At 37.2% G+C, this 20,925-nt stretch overlaps 1 protein-coding gene across 1 annotated transcript in view; it reads right to left on the bottom strand.

Annotated features, from left to right (window-relative positions):
* LOC114045335 (disintegrin and metalloproteinase domain-containing protein 32-like) overlaps nucleotides 1–20,925 on the bottom strand; it is a 137,874-nt gene that overhangs the window by 45,122 nt on the left and 71,827 nt on the right. Inside the window, exons 11-12 of the mRNA XM_027865269.1 lie at nucleotides 12,068–12,201; nucleotides 6,366–6,552 (exon numbers count right to left, since the gene is read on the bottom strand). Coding sequence (XP_027721070.1) covers nucleotides 6,366–6,552; nucleotides 12,068–12,201 — 321 coding nt within the window. The remainder of the gene's footprint in view (nucleotides 1–6,365; nucleotides 6,553–12,067; nucleotides 12,202–20,925) is intronic.

Below are 20,925 nucleotides of genomic sequence, written 5' to 3' on the forward strand. Positions count from 1 at the left end.
CAGAGGTGCTTTTGATTCTCCAGACTTTGCCACCATGACTCATACTGCCATCTCCCTCATTGCCTGAGGCCTTCTTTCCCTAGAACATCCTTTCATTATGCCAGCTCTTTTCTCCGACTGGTAAATCCTTCCATTTAAGGGGTCAGATCTAAGCTGGCCATGCTTTGTTCCCTCCCTGGATATGCTTCTGACTCTTCTGACTTTGCCACTATGATTTAGTTGCCTTTTCATGCTAGAATTTCCCTCAGAACCTGGGATATTCTCACTTTGGAACAATGTGGATTAATTGTCCATATCACACCCTCTAAAACTGTGGGTGTTTTTCTTAGATCCTTTACTCTTCTCTCTCTTCACCCACATCATTTCCCATAGGTTTAATTACACCAATGACTCACAGTTAGATATATATGCATAGATACAGATTTAGATATGGATTTGTACATGGACATGGACATAGATATAGATAACCACAGATATCCCCTGAGTTTCAATCCTGGATCACTAACTGCCTATGGGATACACTGGATACATCTCAAATGAACATATCCAAAACAAAACTCATTATCTTTTCCCCCAGAGACATCCTTCTTCCAAACTTTCCTATTTCTGTCACACACCATCATTTTTCCATTCTCTCAGATTCATAACCATAGCATCATCCTTGACACATCCCTTTATCTCACCCCATATATCTAATCAGTTCCAAGATTTTGTCATTTTTATTTCCACAATATTCCTTACATATGACTCCTTCTCTCTACTCACAAGGACACCAAGCTAGTTCATATCCTCTTGCCTAGAATACTACAAAAATAATACAAAAGACTTCTAATTGGTCTCCCTGACATGAGTCTCTCCTCACCCTAATCCATCCTTAACACAGTTGAAAACATTATTTTTCATTAAAGGGAGGGTCTATCCTTGCCAGTCACATATTCAATGAACGATACTGGATCCCTGTTTCTTCTAGGCTCAAATATAAACTCTTATGTTAAACTTTTGAAGCTCTTTACAACCTTGCTCCCACCCATCTTTCCAGCCCCACTGGACATTACTCCCATCACTGACTGTAATTCACACAAACTGGCCTTCTCTCTAGCTAGAAACGATGGGTAGATCAAGTGAGGGTTTCTGAGGATGGTAAAGACATAGGCATATTAGTAGTTAATAGAAAAGAGACCAGCAGATAGGGAGAGATTGAAGATAAGAGAGTGGGAATAGAGAGGGCAATTGACTGAAGAAGGCAGGGTTTAATGAGATCACTACTGCTGGTAGCAGGGTTTACCTTGGCAAGGCAAAGGGCTACTTCTTTATGGGAAACAGTGGTGGTGAAAGATTGACCTCAATCTACAGGTATACAGGTATCAATTGAATCCACTCTGAACACGGAATGATGAAAAAAAGGCCATTTGATTTGCTTCTGTGCTGGAACTGAATGTGAATACAAAAGGGACAAAGTGTTCTCTCTCTCTCTCTCTTTCTCTCTCTCCCTCCCTCCCTCTATTTAAGTTAGGCCTTAAAAGAACTATAGGAAATGTCCAATGAGCAGTGAAAGCATAGCATCATAGGATTACAGAATTAAGAGTTGGAAGTAATTTTAAGAGGACCTCTGGCCCAACTTTTACAGCAGAGGTTTTAGAGGAGAGGAAATATAAACCTAGAGAAATGAAATAACTTTACCAAGATCTTTTGTTAGCTACCAACAGAGGAAGCACTGTTATTCTGACTCCAAAGCCAGAATTCTTTCCATTGTAACATGCTGCCTTAGACTGGAATTCTAGGGAGAGACTGGAACTGAACACATAAATCTGGGAATCATCTGAATAAAGATGACATTTAAACCTATGGGACCTGATTAGACCAACAAATTAGTGGTTATAGGGAAGAAAAGAGGGCCCAACACTGAACACTGTGGTATATATCATAATTAGGGACATAATGTGAATGATTGCCTAGGAAAAAATAATGAAGAGTGGTCAGATAGGAAGGCAGAGAATCCAAATAGAACAGTGTCATGAGAATCTTGGGAGAAGGTGATCAGCTGTAGAGGTGGTTAAATTCTGTGAAGAGCTTTAAAAAAAGGTCAGGATTAGGAAAAGGCCATAATATTTGGTAATTAAAAGATTACTGATAACTTTGAAGAGAGAACTTTCAGTTGAGTGATGAGGTCTGAAAGCATATTATAAAGAGTTAACAACTTAGGCAATGGAGGCAGTAATACAGATAACTCTTCCAAGTTTGGCTAAGAATGGAAGGAGAAATGTAGGATGACAGCTGCAGAGCTTGGTAGATTCTCCAAAGATTTTTTTTTTCTTTTTTTAATGGAGATTTTAGTATGTTTATAGGAAGGAATCAATAGATGGGAGAAATTGAAAGCAAGAGATGGGAGGATGATTGTGAGGAGCAATCTGCTAGAATAGATAAGAAGAGAAGGGATCGGGAAATATAGGGATATAAAACATTTAATGGGATGAAGAGTTACTGCTTCATCAGAGATTAGGGTAAAGGTAGAGAGGATGGGAGATGATATCAAGGGATTGCAAAATGTGGAAGAAGGTAAAAGAAGGAGGTTGTGATGAATATCTTCTGTTTGCTTGTTTGAGCAAACATAAAGTGAGTTCCTTCTTTAGCTGCAAGTATAGGGTGGAGGAAGAGACAAGGGATTTGGGTTATTTCTGCAACAAAAACCGGACTTAAGAAGAGTATTAACCTGAAAATATTCCACCCATACAAGAAAGATGAGTATGTACAATTAACAGGAAATTTTTTTCTCTTTTTCTCATTTTTTTCTCATATTTCTGATCCAATGTTACAAAAAACTAAAAGAGATCATCAAAGAACAATACAAAAGGATCTAAAGGACTAAGAATTTACAGAGAATTTAAGACAGAAGAGGAGGAAGAATGAAATTAATTATCTCTGAATTTATAAGAGCATGCCCCCAATAAATGAATCAATATGCATACATATACATATATATATATATATGTATGTATATATATTTGTGAGAGCATCACCCATCCTTGACTACTCACTTTCATTCCCTAAATTCAAAATGTTGCGAAGACTGGTCAATTCCACCTTCATGTTATCTTCAGTGTATTCTCTCTTCCCTCCTCTGACAATGGCACCACACTGCAGGTCTTCATTACCTCATGCAACAACTCTCCTGGTGGTCTCCCTGACCCAACTCTCTCCATTTCAATCCATTCTCCACTCAGCTATCAAATTAAACTTCCTAAACCACAGGTCTGATCATATCACCTCTTCCCCCATTCATAAACTCCAGTGGCTACCTATCACCTCCAAGATCAAATATACAATCCTATTTGGCATTCAAAGTCCTCCATAACCAGACCCCTTCCTACCTTTCCAGTCTTCCTATACTTTACTCTTTCCCCTTTATGTGAGGCAGTAACACATCTCACACAAGATACTCCCATCTCCTGTATGCACATTTTCACTGGCTGTCCCCCATACCTGGAATTCTATTTCTCCTCATCTCCATCTTCTGCCCTCTCTGACTTTCTTCAAGTCCCAGATAAAATCTCACCTCCTACAGGAAGCCTCTTCTGATCATGCTTAATTCCAGATACTTACTAGCTGTGTGACCCTACGCAAGTCATTTATCTTCTATTTGTCTCAATTTCTTCATCTATGAAATGGGGATGATAATGGAATCTACCTTTCAAGTTGTAGTGAGGATCAAATGAGATAATATTTGTAAAGCACTCAGCACAATGCATGGCATACTAGGTGCTTAATAAATGTGTTTCTTTCCTTCTTTCTTTTCTTCCATCCTTCTTTCTTTCTTCTTCTCCTCTTCCTTCCCAGTGACTTCCCTCTGTTGTTTATCTCCAAAATATCCTATATTTGTGATTTGTGCGTAGTTGCTTTCATGTTATCTCCATTAGACTGACTTTCTTGAGATCAGAGTCTGTTGTTTGCCTTCCTTTGTATCCTCAGCACTTACTAGAATGCCTAGAACATAGTAAGCACTTAATATATACTTTCTGACAGGATTAAAAGACCTTAGCTGTAGCAAGGCAGTCTTTTTACTCCATCCTAATATATTCTCTGTCAAAGCCCCACAGACTGAAATCCTTTTCCTCATCAAGCCTCCCAGGTCTTCTGAACAGAGGACTTTATTCATTCTTTATTGAGAAAATATATCTCCATTCACCATGAGTTCCATCTTTCCTCCAGGTTCAAAACCCCCTAAAATCAGCCCCCATTTTTTTGTTTACTTTAGTCTCTGATGAAGAGGAACCCCTCCTCAGTAAGGCCAACCCCTCTTCATGTGTCCTTGATCCCATCACCTCACATTTCCTCTAAAATCATTTAGTAGGTTATCCCCATAATCATCTTCAATATCTCCTTATTTACTGGTTCATTCTCTGAAGTCTATAAATATAGCCAGATCTTGCTCAGGCTTAAAAAACTTCAGTTGACTCTACCATATTTTTAAAGTAGCATAAGTTCTTCCTCTCTTTCTCAGTCAGCTTCCTAGAAAAAACTATCTATTCTCACTATCTCCATTTTCTCTCCTCTTACCCACTCACATGGTGATCGCACTAGTCTAGGTCTCCATCATCTTTCACCTCCTATTACAATAGCCTAATTGTTGTGACTGCATCAAGGGTCTCCCCTGTCTATTCTATCCTTTATCCAGCTGCCTAAATAATATCCTGAATCTTGATCTTCTGGCTTTAGAAGAAGTCTGATTATTTACTTTCTTGCTCAATAAACTCCAGTGACTTATTATTAACAGTTAGATGGAATACAAAAACCTCTGGTTTTGAAAGTCTCTCACAACCTGGCTCCAACCTACTCTTCCAAACTTATTATAAATGATTCCCTTTTACAAATCCTATAATCCAACCAAACTGGCCTTCTTGCTGTTTCTCACATACTATCTTCTTTACCCATGCACACACTACCCCATATGTCTGGAATGCACTGTAACCTCACGAACACTCTTGAAATCCCTTGTTTCCTCCAAAGTTCAGGTCAAGTACTACCTCCAGGAGGAGTCTTTCCTGACCTATCCAGCTAATAATGCCTCCTCCCCTCAAAATTCTCTAGTATTAATTTTATATGCAAGTAATATATATGCACATATTTATGTACAGGTTTTCTCCCCTAATAGGACTAAAATTAGGGATTATGTCTTCTTCTTTTTTTTTTGCCTTTGTGTTGCCAGTTTCTAGAACAGTGTAGATGCTTAACAAATGCTTGTTGACCCCCAGATTAATTGCTTGATAAGAGATGAAACAAAGTGGTATAATTGATAAAAGATCCCACAGGGTGGAAGGGAGAGATAATGCTCTCACAATATGTGTTGTTTCATGGGAGTAGAGACCTTAAGAGACCACTTTAACAACAATTTTTAAAAAAATAAACCAGAGAAGATGTGATAAAATCTACAAATTACCAAGACAAAAATGGGATATAGATTATTCAACTGCTGTACTACTGAACCCCTAACTTTAATGAGAAACACAGAGAGCAAAGAATGAACATAGCATAATCAGATAGAGTAATAATTAATAGGGAGGACAAAGTAAAAGAACACTTCTTGGAAAAGGGAATCACAAAAGAATGTTACTTTAGTTAAGAGGTGTAAGGGAACCACATTCATTTCTGCATAGGAAAAGGGAAGGGTCAAAAGGAGGAAATAAAAAGAAATAAATATATTAACAATTTAAATAAATTCAGGGAACTTGGGAAAAGGGGAGTGAGAAAGAGAACTTATGGATAAGTAAAATTAAGCATAAGGACATGGTTCTGCCCTAAAAGAGGAAGATAGCATAAAAGCAATACAAAAGAAATAAATGGAGGAAAATGAATTCTACCTTCCTCTTTTATTTGGAGACATAGGGGATATAAGTACAAAATGTGGCTCAGGTTGCCAGAAATGGTAGCTATGTCAGTTGGTTTTGTTTAATAGTTTTTCTTTGTTACAAGTTTTTCTTTGTTAAAACTGGTCAGATTTTAACAAGGTGGGAGAGAAGGGTGTTGAAGAGATAAATCTGTAAATGACTATGATGTAAAAAACAAAAGCATTAGTAAAAATTTAATTTACAAAAAAAAAATTTCGTTGGGGAAAAAGGTCCTCATGCCCAGTTTTTTTAATAATGGGTATTTTTTGTGGCACTTTTTAAGACTTATTCAAAACTCCGCAGACTACCTAACTCCCCTATGTACCACAATATGCTTTAAATTGCTTTTAATTTGACTTTTTATTGATTTTTATTTTGCTGGATATTTGCTGCATATTCAGATTTTTCAAAACATCATTTATTCACAGCAAGTCAAAATATGGAATGTTCACAATAAAGTCTGTTTCTTTTGATAATATTTACCGATGGAGGGCCACAATCACACTGTTCATCTCCAGATACTATGTAATTCCCGCAGGATCCAGAAACCTCCGAGGAAAAATATTTAAGAGTTGGTTGATTTTTAAGACATTTAGCACCAGTCTTTGAAATGAAATTTTGAAAGTCACTCAAGCTGCAGTGGCTAAAAACCTTAATCCCGCTGGAGAGCCTAAAAATAAATTTAATAACTTTGTCAGAAATATTACTTCTGAATTCACATACATTTCTTGACCTATAAAAAAGCAATTGTGAGTATTGATTTTAAATGCTCTAAATAGGCTGGAAATAAAAACAAGTGGTTCACAACAGAAATTTTAACAAATAAAAGTGATGACTGACAATGAGGCAATTCCATTTCTCTCACTGGAGTATATTATTAAAATATGATTCTGGTTTGCCAGTGATTAGCTATGTGACCTTAACTTTTCAGGTTCTTCATCTGTATTAGAATGTAAGAACACTGCCACAAGGAAACAGCAGGGTAAGGGAAGTTACAACTGGCTGTAGCCACCAATTATGCCCAAGGAAGTAGATATTTCTGGGGGTATTTGGATATGCTCTTAAGATCATGAGATCACAGACCTAAAATGCTGCAATGGACCATAGAAGTCAACCAGTTTGAGCCCTTCAGTTTAGGTAACTGAAGCTCAAAGCTCAGAAACGCATATTCTTTTGCAATGCCATTGTGAATTTGGATGCTAAAGCATTTGGAACATATGTTACTGATAATGGTTTGTTGTCTCTGGTTTTTTTCAGTGTATTATGGTTTTCTTGTTTATCCCTTTCTGTCTTTTGAATGTTTGCTTTTGGTTTATCCAAAAGTATGGTGGTAACTCTTGCTTTTTGGATTGACTTGATGTACAGTAATTTTTTTTTCCCATGCCTATGGTTTTATTTTCTGTATGTCTTTGTTTTTAAATGTGGTTCTTATAAGCAACAGGTCATAGTGTTTTATTTTCTTAGCCAATCTGTTACTTTTTTCCATTTTATTGGATTGTTTAATCCATTCACATTTAAAATTACAAGTTAGGTTTCTATTTTCTGTCTCTAATATTGGTTTTTCAAGGTATTATTTTCCCTCCTGTGCTACAAACATAGTATTGCATCCCTTTATTTTACTGTATTCTTTCTTAATATGGCATTCTTCCTCTGACCTCTGATCCCTTCCTCTTATTACTACCCATTTCACTTTGAGACTTCACTTATTAGTTCCATCTTCTCGCCTGCTTTTATCTAGTTATATAATTCTTCACCATTTTCCCCCTCTTATTCAAGTAGATTCCCACTTCCTCTCCTCCCCTTTAACTAGTCCTGTTCATTATTTTTCTTTATAAATTTCAGATATGGAGACCACATTTTCTTCTATTGTTAGCATTTTCCTTATTGATTCATCTGTTTTGTTCAAGGTCTTCGAGTTTTCTTCTTCCTGAGATTTTTGATAAATTCAATCTTTTTTTCTTCTTCATGATTTCACCCCTATTCACTTTCTTACTCTGAACCTTCTGATAGTGGTTTCCTTTGGGGCTGGAGTAAAGTGTCTCAGCCTCGTCCAATGTTGGGTAGTTTATGATTAACCAGACTATGTCTCTTTTCCAGGTCATTTTGATTGATGATAACTGGCCGCAGCTGGATGCTCTTTCCCAAAGGCTTGATGGAGTGCTGCACAACTCCCTAATCATCCCCCCTCAACACACATACATTCAGTGTCTTGTCTTCATATCCTGTCCTATTCCCTCTGTTCCTTCATTCTCTGCTCCAGCACTAAAAGTTCAGACCTTTGCCACACTGATATCTTGGGGTTTTCCACCATGGCCCTATCTATACTATTGCTACTAGTTTGTCTGCGTTAGCAAAAATAGTTCAGAGTTTTGCAGCCCTAGTGCTGTAAGGTGGAGCCCCCATCTGCTTTTTGCTCTGAATGGCTCTTTTCGTGGCCGAGGCAAACTTGCACAATCTAAAGGCACTGGAAAGAAGAAAGGAGATGAGTGTGAGGGAAGGTTTTGTTGTAAGCCTGTGTTAGGTCCTTGTAACTACTAGTACAGCCTTGCTACAGACAGCATAGAAAATGGGGTAACTCAAGTGATTCCCTTCTCCCTCCACCTCTTAGAGCTTGTTTGTATAGTCTTCTTGAACAGCCTGATTATATGACAGTAACTTTCTATCCTTTTCCTTGCATTATCTCCCCTCCCTTTTCTTTCTTCTTAAGGCCATTAAAACATAGCAAAACTACTCACAGACCCGCATTTAATTCCATAACTCTTGACAAAATTAGAATTCTAAGGGAATGTATTTTTCTTCCTGATAGAATGTTAACATTTCATCATTGCTTATTTCCTTTTAATTGCCCACGTTTATTTCCATACTTATGTATTTACCTCTTTATGCTTCTATTGATTCCTGTATTTGCATTTCAAAGTCTCTACTCAGCTTTGGTCTTTGCATCAAGAATGCTTTTAAGTCCTCTTTTTGATTAATTGATTGATTTCTCCTGTAGGATTTTACTCAGTTTTTCTGGGTAAGTTATTCTTGGTTGTATGGTTTTTATTTTGTTTTTGTTATTGTTACCTTTTGGAATTTTGTTCCAAGCTCTCCTCTCATTTAAAAATGCAGAGACCAAATCTTGTGTAAAGCTGATTGTGGCTCCTTGGTACTTGACTTTTTGCATTTTCACTAGTTGTAGTGATTTTTTTTCCTTACAAAGAAACTCTGGATTTTAGCCATAATATTTCTTGGAATTTTCATTTGGGAGTTTATTTCAGTAGGTGGCCAGTAGATTTTTCTGTTTTCATTTTGCCATCTGGTTGCCTGTAGGCAGTTTCTAGTGATTATTCGATGAGATATGGTATCTTGGCTCTTTTTTGCTTATTTTTTTTTCTCCAGCTTCCTTCAGGTCAGTTTTTTTATATGAGATTCCTTACATTTGCTTCTGTTTTTTCCAGATTTTTTTACTTTGTTTTAATATTTCTTGTTGTTATGTGAAGTAATTAACTTCTAGAATTAAATAACGTTAGCATTTTGGGAAGTAATTAGCTTTTAGGAATCTCGTTACTTGGTAAGATTTTGTATTTGCTAATTCTCCTTCCAAATCTTTCCTATAGAGCAACAGTGTCAAATTCAAATAGAAATGGATCCCTTCCGGTCACATATTGACTTGGAAAACCACAAATCAACATTATTAATGTATTGCATTTTTATTTATGTTATTAAATATTTCCCAATGACATTTTAATCTGGTTTGGGCCATGCTCAGGAGTTTTGTGGAATGCATGCATCCCAGAGGCTACAAAGTTGACATCTGTACTCTAGAGCACTTATTTCATTTATAATATCATTTTAAACTCTTACTTCATTTCTTTTAGGAATTCTGGTTGACTTTTTGGCCTCATTGTGTTTTTCTTTGCATCTTTGTTTCTAAATGTTGTGAAGTCATTCTCTTCTTCTAGATTTGTCTAGGGCATTCCTGGCTCCACATTCCTTATCAAATGTCTTTTTTTGTTTATTAATTCTTCCAGCTTTATTTCCTGAATAGGGACTTTGTGTGAGGGCTAGCCTCCACACACTTCTGGAGACACAGTAAAGGTCATGCTTGGCCCTTATCTGTATTATCTAAGGTCTTGTCACTGTTTTCCTTGGACATTGAATACTGCATTCTACAAGGATCTCAGGGATTATTCAAGTTGGTGAGCTATAGCTTCCAACCCAATTTTGGGTCAGACAACACAACTATAGGTTTTCACCTGGTTGGAGCTCCAATAGAAGGCTGTTGACCCTAGACTACATCAGCTAACTGGAAAGCCCTTCAAGTTCAGAGTCATAGAACTTCAGGGCTCATCCCTGGTTATCTCTGCTGCAGCCCAAGTCTGTGGGCTGAATCTAAAATCTTGTTCTAGTGTCAACTGGTTGGCACCAGGTCTGGAGTTAGGAAGATTCATCTGGCCTCAGATCCTTACTAGCTGTGTGACCCTGGACAAGTCACTTCACTCTGTTTGCCTCAGTTTCCTCATCTGTAAAATGAGCTGGAGAAGGAAATGGCAAACCCCTCCAGTATTTCTGCCAAGAAAACCCTAAATAGTGTCACTAAGAGTTAGACACAGCTGAAACAACTGAACAACAGTGTCAATGACAGAGAAGTAGAAGTGTCCCTAATCTACACTTCCTGCCCTGCTATATAGCCACAAGCCCCAGTCTCCTTCTGAGCTGCATCTTTGACTCTGCTCTGAGGTCAGAATGACACAGGTATAGACTTAGCCCTGGTCTTCCCTCTTTGCCCCAATATCTGAAAGCCACAGGCTCTAACCCCAAGTCAAACTGGAAGGGCCCAAAACTCTGCTCAGAGTCATACCACATAATTGCCAAATCACACGTCTTCCTCCTCCCTGCTCTACTACATAGCTGGAGGGCCTAGCTCAATCCAGGTGCTGGAAGACTCTCCTCCCTACTGGGCTTCTATCTCCCTACACTGACCTGGGAAGGAAAAATGAACTACTGGGGCTCATCCTCAGATTTCCCAACTGCCATTCACCCAAACTCATGACCTTCTTTGATCTTTGTTGGAGCAGTTGTGAGAGAGAAAGAGAGCACCAGGATATACTGCTTCCCTCTTCTCTGTAATCTTTTCTAGTCTCCCAAGAAGACTGCTATACTAGTGATTCCATTTGTGTAGGGTTGGAATTAAATAGCCACTCAAATCCCTTTAAACTCTCAAATTCTGTATTATTTTGTGTGACTGTAATATTTGCAAGAGTGACTTTAATCTGGGGCAGCTAGGTGGTGCAGTGGATAAAGCACCTGCCCTGGAGTCAGGAGGACCTGAGTTCAAATCCAGCCTCAGACATTTGACACTTATTAGTTGTGTGATCCTGGGCAAGTCATTTAATCCCATTGCCTAGCAGCAAAACAAACAAACAAACAAGAGTGACATAACTGTCAGGAGTGATATTTTTGTCCTTCCAGGAGATACAACTTACTTCTTGGAGTCACTTTTGGAAAGATTATTAGTTATTTATCTGACATAATATAACAATTTTAAAGCTCTTATATAGTTAGATAGAATGTATATTTGATATAAAGTTTTTTTTTTAAAGATGAAAGTTAGTCCCAGGGATTTGTGCCTGTAAGTGGCCTCTTATACAAATAGCCAAATTTTTTCTTCCCTTATGATTCATCTCTTGGCTCCTACCTAAAACAAGCGAATCATTAAGAAGAAAAAACTTGGAGAAGGCAACTCATGTTATCCCTCTTTGACATTATTTCCTTATAGGCTCTTATTGCCTAGCAAGCTAAAAGAGATCATTCCAGTTTCTTCTGACCTATAAGCCCGATTATCATTAACTGTGAAAAAAAATAAAAAAAACCTCCTGTAAAGTTTGTCTCTTACATTTGGTCTATAAAAAAATTCTGATAAATTCATTCTGTAATGCAAATAGTCTGACTAGAATAACTTTCCTAACCTATCTCCTAAAGTAAAATGTTGTATCCTAAATTGTCTGAAAGCAGGGCCCACTTGTCCTCATTCTTTTTTATAAACATGTTTAAATCAAATATATATTTTATAGGGAAAGGGTCAATTTGTGTCTTTTTTCTGGTATAATCATGAATTAGGAATGACTTGGATTTTACACACAAAATATATCTGCATTAAAATAAACAACATCAGCACGAAACAAGGTGTTTTTCAATCTTACACAGCTTCTGGGCTCATTATGCAGGTAGATTGAGAACAGTGGCATCTCTTGTCGTCGTATCTTATTCCCAGACTAAGCCCCAGCAACTGCGCAATAATAACAGAAAATGCCTCGACAGTTATGCCCTTGGGATACTAATGTTGGGAGAAAAAAAAGTGGGAGGGGGGGTAGGGAGAGGAGAAGCTGTTACCAAAATGTTTATTGAAATGTAGAAGCAAATTAAATGATCAAACTATGAATTTTTCTTATTGCTGTAACAAACATTTAATAAGAGGGAAATTATTGGACACCTAATCACGTATTCTTAAGATCTACCCAAAGCTGGTAATGCCTAATAACTTGGTGTGCACATAGAAGCCATAACTAGTTGTCAGGATTTTAGCTTAAAGCACAGCTTGAACATCTGGCTTAATTCTAGGATAGGTAGCATAAATACACAAAATGAATATATGAATACAACCTATGTGAACCTTTGGTTCTTTGCAGACACAATCTCCTTGCATTCATTAAGGGAAAAATGTTTTCTTAGGTACAAAGTGGTTAGCAATGTGATTTCCTTTTGCTATTATGAAGCCAAAAGTCAGAGGTGCAAAGAATAATTCTCTTTGTGAATTAGTGAGTTAAAGAAGATGTGCTTCCTTACCTATGCTTCTTAAAATCCCCAGATTCCTTCAAAGCTCCAAAAGGAATCTGCTTCCTACATGAGGCCTTTCCTGATGCCCCATGTTAGTGCTTCCCCCCTAAAAGTAACCTGTATTAATTTTGTACATAAAGATAAGTACAGGACTGATGATGTCATTGGTTATAGGGAATTTCCAGGTGAAAAAATGCTTCGTACCAATTAAAGTCACCTTCTTTGTAACTCATAGCCTTAGAAAGTGACCTAGGACACAGAGAGGTTAAATGACTTACCCAGACACATAACCAGTACGTGTCAGTAGTGTGAACTGAACCCAGCCAGGTCTTACTGGCTTCTGGGCTAGCTCTTTATCTGCTGTACCATGCTGCCCTTCAGTATAGATTCATTTAATTTGCTTTAATTCAAGGTCAAAAGGTGTCCAGTTAATTAGAAGGAGGAGAAAGTAGACATTTACCAGCAGGGTTTATTTCAACATATAAGCTTTTTACACTTCATTTTCTTCATCTCAAAAATGAGGGGCTGGACTTCCCAGATTCTTTCTAGTTCCAATGGTATGGACTTATGACTTCTGAATGTTAGGTCACTTTAGACCAACACAACTGAGTTTAGAGAATCAGAATCATAGAGTTAGATAGGACTTTGAAGGTCATTTAGTCCAACCAGTGACCCAAAGCACAAATCCCTCCTATAATCATCTAATTCTATTTGAACATCTCTAGTTGCCAAAGAACTAATGCAATAATCCTAATTTTTTCCATTAAGTATTCCTTGAAAGAAAACAAAAATTTTAATCTTTACTCCCAATTCCACACAGTATTCTAGATATATTACCTCCCAAGGCATTTTTTATAGCTCTAATTTTTAGGAATTCCTTCTTTTCATTGAGTTGATAGCTCCTTTCTGAAACCTAAATTTAATAATTTTAATGAAAATAAATAGATACAGATACAAACCTCCACTTGAAATTTTGAAGCCAACAAAGGATTCTGAAAAAGTTTCAAGTTTCCACAAAGTGATTCAAGACTACGTGGAAATCTGAAATTACATTAATTTCTTTCCCCCTTAATGCAGATGTTCATTATTTGTGAGCTTCTGCAAGTGTTTTGAATCCATTCAAAATAATCTTCAGGTAGCTTCTTAAGAAATGGGTTTTTCCATTTACTTGCTAAATTTAGGCACCTATGGTGCAGTGCGATATGAGAGAGACTAGCTCATATTCTCAGCATCCTCCCTACGGCAACAAGAAGTATAATAAATCCAAATGATGATACAGTCCCAGGGACAGTTTTACAATGAGAAACAGACCTCTGTACACTCATTATTTTGAGGTACTTGAGAGTTTGACCAAGACATTTTATATTCAGGTAGGATGTTTTTTGGATGTGATTACTCACTAGTGATGAGACAGTTTTATTTTGTACAAATTGGGCTTTATTTTTTCTTAAGCAGAGTTGTATTTATTCTTTTTACATATGTTCTGCACATACTTACATAGGTACTTGTGTCCCCTCTTAGAACATGAGCTCTCAAGGACAAGAATTATTCTATTCTTTGTATTTTTATCTTTGGAACCTAGCACAATGCCTGGCACATAGTAATTTAATAAATGCTTGTCAATTAATTGGTTACCTTGATTGAACTCAACTAGGTCCTGGAAATATAAAAGATGAAATAAGACACAGACATAGTCCTCCAGGAACATACAATCTAGTGGATGTGATAAAATATAGCTGCAATACATAACTATAATTATATGTAAGTTGGGGCAGCTAGGTGGTACAATGGATAGAGTGATGGGCCTGAAGTCAAGAGTTCCAATCTGGCCTCAGAAACTAACTGTGTGACCCTGGACAATTCATTTAACCCTGTTTGCCTCAGTTGCTCATCTGTAAAATGAGCTAGAGAAGGAAATGGCAAACCACTCCAGTCTCTTGAACAAGGAAACCTCAAAACTGGGTCATGAAGAGTCAGCCACAAGTGAAATGACTGACCAATAACATATATAAATTAGATTAGATAAGTTATTTTGTCTACTTTGTTGAGCAAGGTTTAGATAGATGGTAAAGAATGGAGACAGAAAAATTAGTTGATAGTAATTGGTAATCAGAACATTCATGAATTGCAAAGATTTGCAAAAAAAAAATTTTTTCTTACAAAAATTCTGTCAGGTTGGTAGTATAAATACTATCATCTGTGTTTTATAGATGAGGAAACTGAAGTTCTGAGAGCCTCTATAATTTTACCATAATCATACAGCTTGTTGTGTTTGTTCTTGTTCTCAAAGAGGACCATGACATCAGGGAGGTGATGACATGGCTTGCGAGTGAATTGGATTTAAACGAAGGAGGGCGGTACAGAGTCACCAGCCTCACTTTCTCCTCCAGAGCCATCTGGGTCCAGTGGCCAGATATTCATCAGGAGGACTGGAGATGGCCCACAATGCAATGGGAGATCTTGGCCGTTTTAAGCGTAGGTCTTTTCAGGTTCTCACTTTGAGTGAGGTAATGCCCATTCAGTGAACAGGTCTCTTTAAGAAATGAGTCAAGGGAAACTGGTAAACACCAGCTCTGAAAACGACAATGATGTTGTTCTCCAGCAGCAAAATCACTCAGTGCTTCGATACAACTCTGGGAAGCACAACTCCAGAAGGCAAAGCTCTAGGCTAACAGAAATCCACCAGCATCAAAATATACCTGTGCAAGGCCCAGGTGACCAGGAGCCAAACATTCAAGTGCAAAGCCCCAGTAAGCAGGAAAAGAAGCTTGGGTAAGTGCCCCATTTGCTCCAGCAAGAGAACTCAACATTTTTTTTTTTGTAAAAGGTTAGAAAACAGGCAAACACCAAGAACAAAAAGTAGAAACAGAAAATGACCATATATTCTTATTTTGGGGAAAGAGAAGATCAAGGCACAAATTCAGAAGAGGACAACATTGTTAATATACCAACATCCGAAAACTTCTAAGGGGAATATAAACTGGTCTCAAGCCCAAAAAGCTTTCTTGGAAAAGCTCAAGAAGGATTTTTTTCTTTTGCTTTTTTTTTTTTTTGGTGAGACGATCAGGGTTAAGTGACTTGCCCAGGGTCACACAGCTAGTAAGTGTTAAGTGTCCAAGGCAGGATTTGAACTCAGGTCCTCCTGACTCCAAAGCCAGAGCTCTATTCACTGTGCCACCTAGCTGCCCCCTCAAGAAGGATTTTAAAAGTCAAATAAAAGAGGTAGAAGAAAAATTGGGAAAAGAAATGAGAGGTATAGCTTGGAAAAAGAAGGACAAAAATTAACTGTAGAAAACAAGTCCTTAAAAAGTAGAATTGACCAAATGGAAAAGGAGGCACAAAAACTCATTGAAGAGAAGAACTTCTTAAAAAGTAAAATGGGTCAAAATCTAATAGAAGAAAACAACTCCACAAAAATGGAATGGGACAAGTGGAAGCTAATGACTCTATGAGAGAGCAAGAATCAGTCAAACAGAAACAAAAGAATTAAGAAATACAAGAAAATGTAAAATACCTCATCACTAAAACAACTGACCTGGAAAATAGATCTAGGAGAGATAATTTAAAAATGATTGGTCTACTTGAAAATCATGATGAAAAAAAGGGCCTGGACAACACCCTTCAGGAAATCATCAAAGAAAACTGCCCTGAGGTCCAAGGACCAGAGGGTAAATTAGTCATTGAAAGAACCCATTGATCACCTCCAAAAAGGAATCCCAAATTGAAAATGCCAAGGAATATAGTAGCCAAATTCCAAAATTACCATTTCAAAGAGAAAATCCTGCAAGTAGCCAGAAAGAAACAATTTAAATATCATGAACTCCAGTCAGGATTACACAAGACTTTGCAGCTTCTACATTAAAAGATCACAGGGTGTGGAATACAATATTCCATAAAGTAAAGGAGCTTGGATTACAACCAAGGATTAACCATCCAGCAAAAATAAGCACAATTTTTCAGGGGAGGAGATGGACATTCAATGAAATAGGGGACTTCCAAACCTTAAAAAGGACAGAACTCAACAGAAAAGTTATTCTTCAAATACAAGACTCAAGAGAGACATAAAAAGGTAAACAGGAGAGAAAAACAACAACATGTTATTAACAAGGACAAACTTTTTACATCCCTACAAGGGAAGATGACACTTGTAGCTCTCGAGAACTGTGTTATTATTACATCATTTTAAAGGGGTATACAAAGACAGAGGGGGTGGGTATAAGTTGACTTTCATGTAATGATAAAAAAAATCTAATCAAGTAGGTTAAATGGATCTAAATAAGGGGATTAGTCCAATCTAATTAAGGGATTGTACTGGGAGAAAAGGAAAGGAGGAGGCAGACAAGGATAAATTACATTACAGGAAAAGGCACAAAAACCTGTTACAGTAGAGGGAAAGAAGAGAGAGAGATGAGCATTGTTAGAACCTAACTCTCACCAGATTTGGCTCAAAGAGGGAATAACACAATCAGTTAGGTATAGAAATCTAACTTGGCCTATAGGCAGTAGGAAGGAAAAGAGGAAAGAAAAGGGAGGAGGGATAGAAGGGAGGAAAGAAGTAGTAAAGGTAAAGGGGAAGAAAAGGGAGGGAGCTAATAGAAGGGAGGGCAGAATGAGGGAGGCACTGATCAAAAGCAAAAGGCTAGCCAGGAGGGAAAGGGAAAAAGGAGAAAGAAAAGCATAAACAGGGAGGAAATAGGATAGAGAGAAAGACAGATAGTAATCATAACTATGAATGTGAATGGGATGAACTCTCCCATAAAATAGAAGCAGATAGCAGAATGGATTAAAAACCATAATCCTACAACATGTTGTTTACAAGAAACACATCTGAAGCAGAGGAATACACACAGAATAAAGGTAAAAGGCTGGAGCACAATATATTATGCTTCAGCTGAAGTAAAAGAAGCAGGGGTAGTAATCCTCATCTCTGACAAAGCAAAAGCAAAAATAGATCTAATTAAAAGAGATAAAGAAGGAAACTACAACCTGCTAAAAGGTACCATAGATAATAAAGTAATGTCATTACTAAACATATGTGCACCAAGTGGTATAGCAGCCAAACTCTTAAAAGAGAAATTAAGGGAGATATAGAAAGAAATAGCAAAACTATACTAGTGGGTGACCTCAACCTCCCCCTCTCAGAACTAGATAAATCTAAACACAGAATAAACAAGAAAGAAGTTAAGAAGATGAATAGAATCTTGGAAAAGTTAGATGTGGTTGACCTCTGAAGAAAACTGAATGGGGACAGAAGGGAATATACTGAGAAAACTCAGTGGTACATAGCACCTACACAAAAATTGACTATGTATTGGGGCATAAAAACCTCACAATTCAATGCAGAAAGGCAGAAATATTAAATACATTCTTTTCAGATATGATACAATATAAATTACATGTAATAAAGGGCAATGGAAAGGTAGACTATAAATTAATTGGAAACTAAATAATCTAATCCTAAAGAATGAGTGGGTGAAACAACAAATCATAGAAACAATTAATTACTTCATCCAAGGGAATGACAATAATGAGACAACATACTAAAACATGAGTTGCAGCAAAAACAGTCGGGGAAGTTCTATATCTCTCAATGCTTACATAAATAAAATAGAGAAAGAAGAGACCAATGAATTGGGCATGCAACTGAAAAAGCTAGAAAAAGAACAAACTGAAAATCCCCAATTAAATACCAAGTTAGAAATATTGAAAACCAAAGAAGAGATTGATAAACTTGAAATTAAGAAAACTATTGAGCTAATACTTAAGACTAAGAACTGGTTTTATGAAAAAAAACAATAACATAGATAAAACTTTGGTTAACTTGATTTTTGAAAAAGAAAGAAGAAAACCAAATTACTAGCATCAAAAATGAAAAGGGTGAATTCGCCACCAATGAAGAGGAAATCAAAACAATAATTAGGAGCTATTTTTGCCCAAAAACAGAAAAATGTATGGCAGAAACTGGGCATAGAACAACATCCTACACCCCATACCAAGATAAAGTCAAAATGGGCCCATGATCTAGATATAAAGGTTGATATTATAAGCAAACCAGATGATCAAAGAATACTTTACCTTTTAGATCTTTGGAGAAGAGAAGATTTTATGACCAAACAAGAGAGAGAGAATATTATGAAATGCAAAATGGACAATTTTGATTACATTAAATTGAAAAGTTTTTGCACAAAGCCAATGCAGCCAAGATTAGGAGGGAAGCAGAAAACTGGGAAAGAATTTTTGCAACCAATGTTTCTAATAAGGGACTCATTTCTAAAATATATACTGAACTAATCAAATTTGTAAGAATGCAAGTCATTCACCAATTGACAAATGGTCAAAGGATATGAACAGGCAGTTTGCAGAAGAAGAAATTAAAGCTATCTATACTCATATGAAAAAAATGCTCCAATCAGTATTGATTACAGAAATGCAAATCAAAACAACTCTGAAGTACCACATCATACCTATCAGATTGGTTAACATGACAAAACAGGAAAATGATAAATGTTGGAGATGTGGGAAAATTGGTACACTAATGCATTGTTGGTGGAGTTGTGAAATGATTCAACCATTTTGGAGAAAAATTTGGAACTATGCCTAAAGGACTATAAAAATGTGCATATCCTTTGATCCAGCAATAGCCCTTCTAGGGCTGTATCCCAATGACATCATAAAAACGGGAAAAGGACTCACATGTACAAAAATATTTATAACAGCTCTTTCTGTGGTGGCAAAGAATTGGAAATTGAGGGGATGCTCATCAACTGAGGAATGTCTGAACAAGTTGTGGTATATGAATGTAATGGAATACTATTGTGCTATAAGAAATGATGAGCAGGCAGACTTCAAAAAACCTTGGAAAAACTTACATGAACTGATGCAGAGTGAAATGAACCGGGAGTACATTGTACACAGTAACAGCAACATTATGGTATGACTGACTTTGACAGACTTGGCTCTTCACAGCAACACCAGAATCTAAGAGAACTCCAAAAGATTCATGATAGAAATTGTTATCCACACCCACAGAAAGAAATATGGAGTCTGAATGCAAATGGAAGCATACTATTTGCTCTCCTTTCCTTTTGTTGTTTTGTTTCATTGCTTCATTCTCGTGGTTCCTCCCATTAGTTCTAATTATTCTTTATATCATGACTATGGGCAAATATGCTTAACATGAATGTATATGTAGAAAAAAAAAAGTGAGTCAAGGGATGGCCCCTTTAATAAAAAGAAAAATCAAACTGGGAGGGGAAGACCCTCAGGGGTTGTTGGCCAAAAGAGAAACAGTTACTATTTACATTGACTCATAGCCAGGAGGGCCCAAAAATAGCCATTTAGTGGTGCTTGGGCAGAGACCTATTGTTGTTCAATCTAAGAGCTCCAGAGTGAACTGGATTTAAGACTTGGTCTTTCAGAAAGAAATCTAGCAGTAAAGCCCTGGTTGTCAAAAAGGACCATGACATCAGTGAGGTGATGACATGACTTGCAATTGACTTTGATTTGAGTGAGGAAAGGCTGTACAAGGTCACCAGCCTTACTATCTCCTCCAGAGCCATCTGGATCTAGTGGCCAAATATTCATCAGGACGACTGGAGATGGCCCCAATCATACAGTCAGTCAGTATCTGAAGTAGGTTTCAAACCCAGATCTCCTGACACAAGAAGTACAAAGAAGAAACCAAAGTGTCAGTAGAGATTTGAGGAAAGCTAGTAGGCTTCATGGTGGATAAATGAAAGCTTCCTGAATGAGGCGGCACTTGGGCTAGTACTTTTAAGGAAGAGGATTTCAAAGGGTAGAGTTGTATGGAGAGTCCATTCTAGACATGGCAGCAAGTGTGCACAAGTGCATGTTGACAGGGAAAGGCAAGACAAGATCTGGGAAATATGAACACTCCAACTCAGTTGGAGCATAGGTATATGAATGACAGTAGTGTGAAATAAAGCTGCAATGGGAAGATACATCAGCATAACAGGGAAAACAGAGCAGTTAAAATGCAGAAGAAAGTTGTTATACCAGATGTCTCCTAGTGTTCCACTTGGCTAAAGGATATAATCTATTTCTTGGAGAAATACTTAGATCTCCACTTTTCATCTTCAGCTCTGCTTGGTCTGAACTCCAAGGAACATGATGCCCCACCCAGGATAAAATGATCACCTGAAATCTCATCATCATATTGTTTAACTCAGCTGAGGATACTCAAAACCTTCCCAGCTCCATCCCT

This window comes from Vombatus ursinus, unplaced genomic scaffold (genome assembly GCF_900497805.2).
Source record: "Vombatus ursinus unplaced genomic scaffold, bare-nosed wombat genome assembly UNPS02014778.1, whole genome shotgun sequence".
Taxonomy (NCBI): Eukaryota; Metazoa; Chordata; class Mammalia; order Diprotodontia; family Vombatidae; genus Vombatus; species Vombatus ursinus.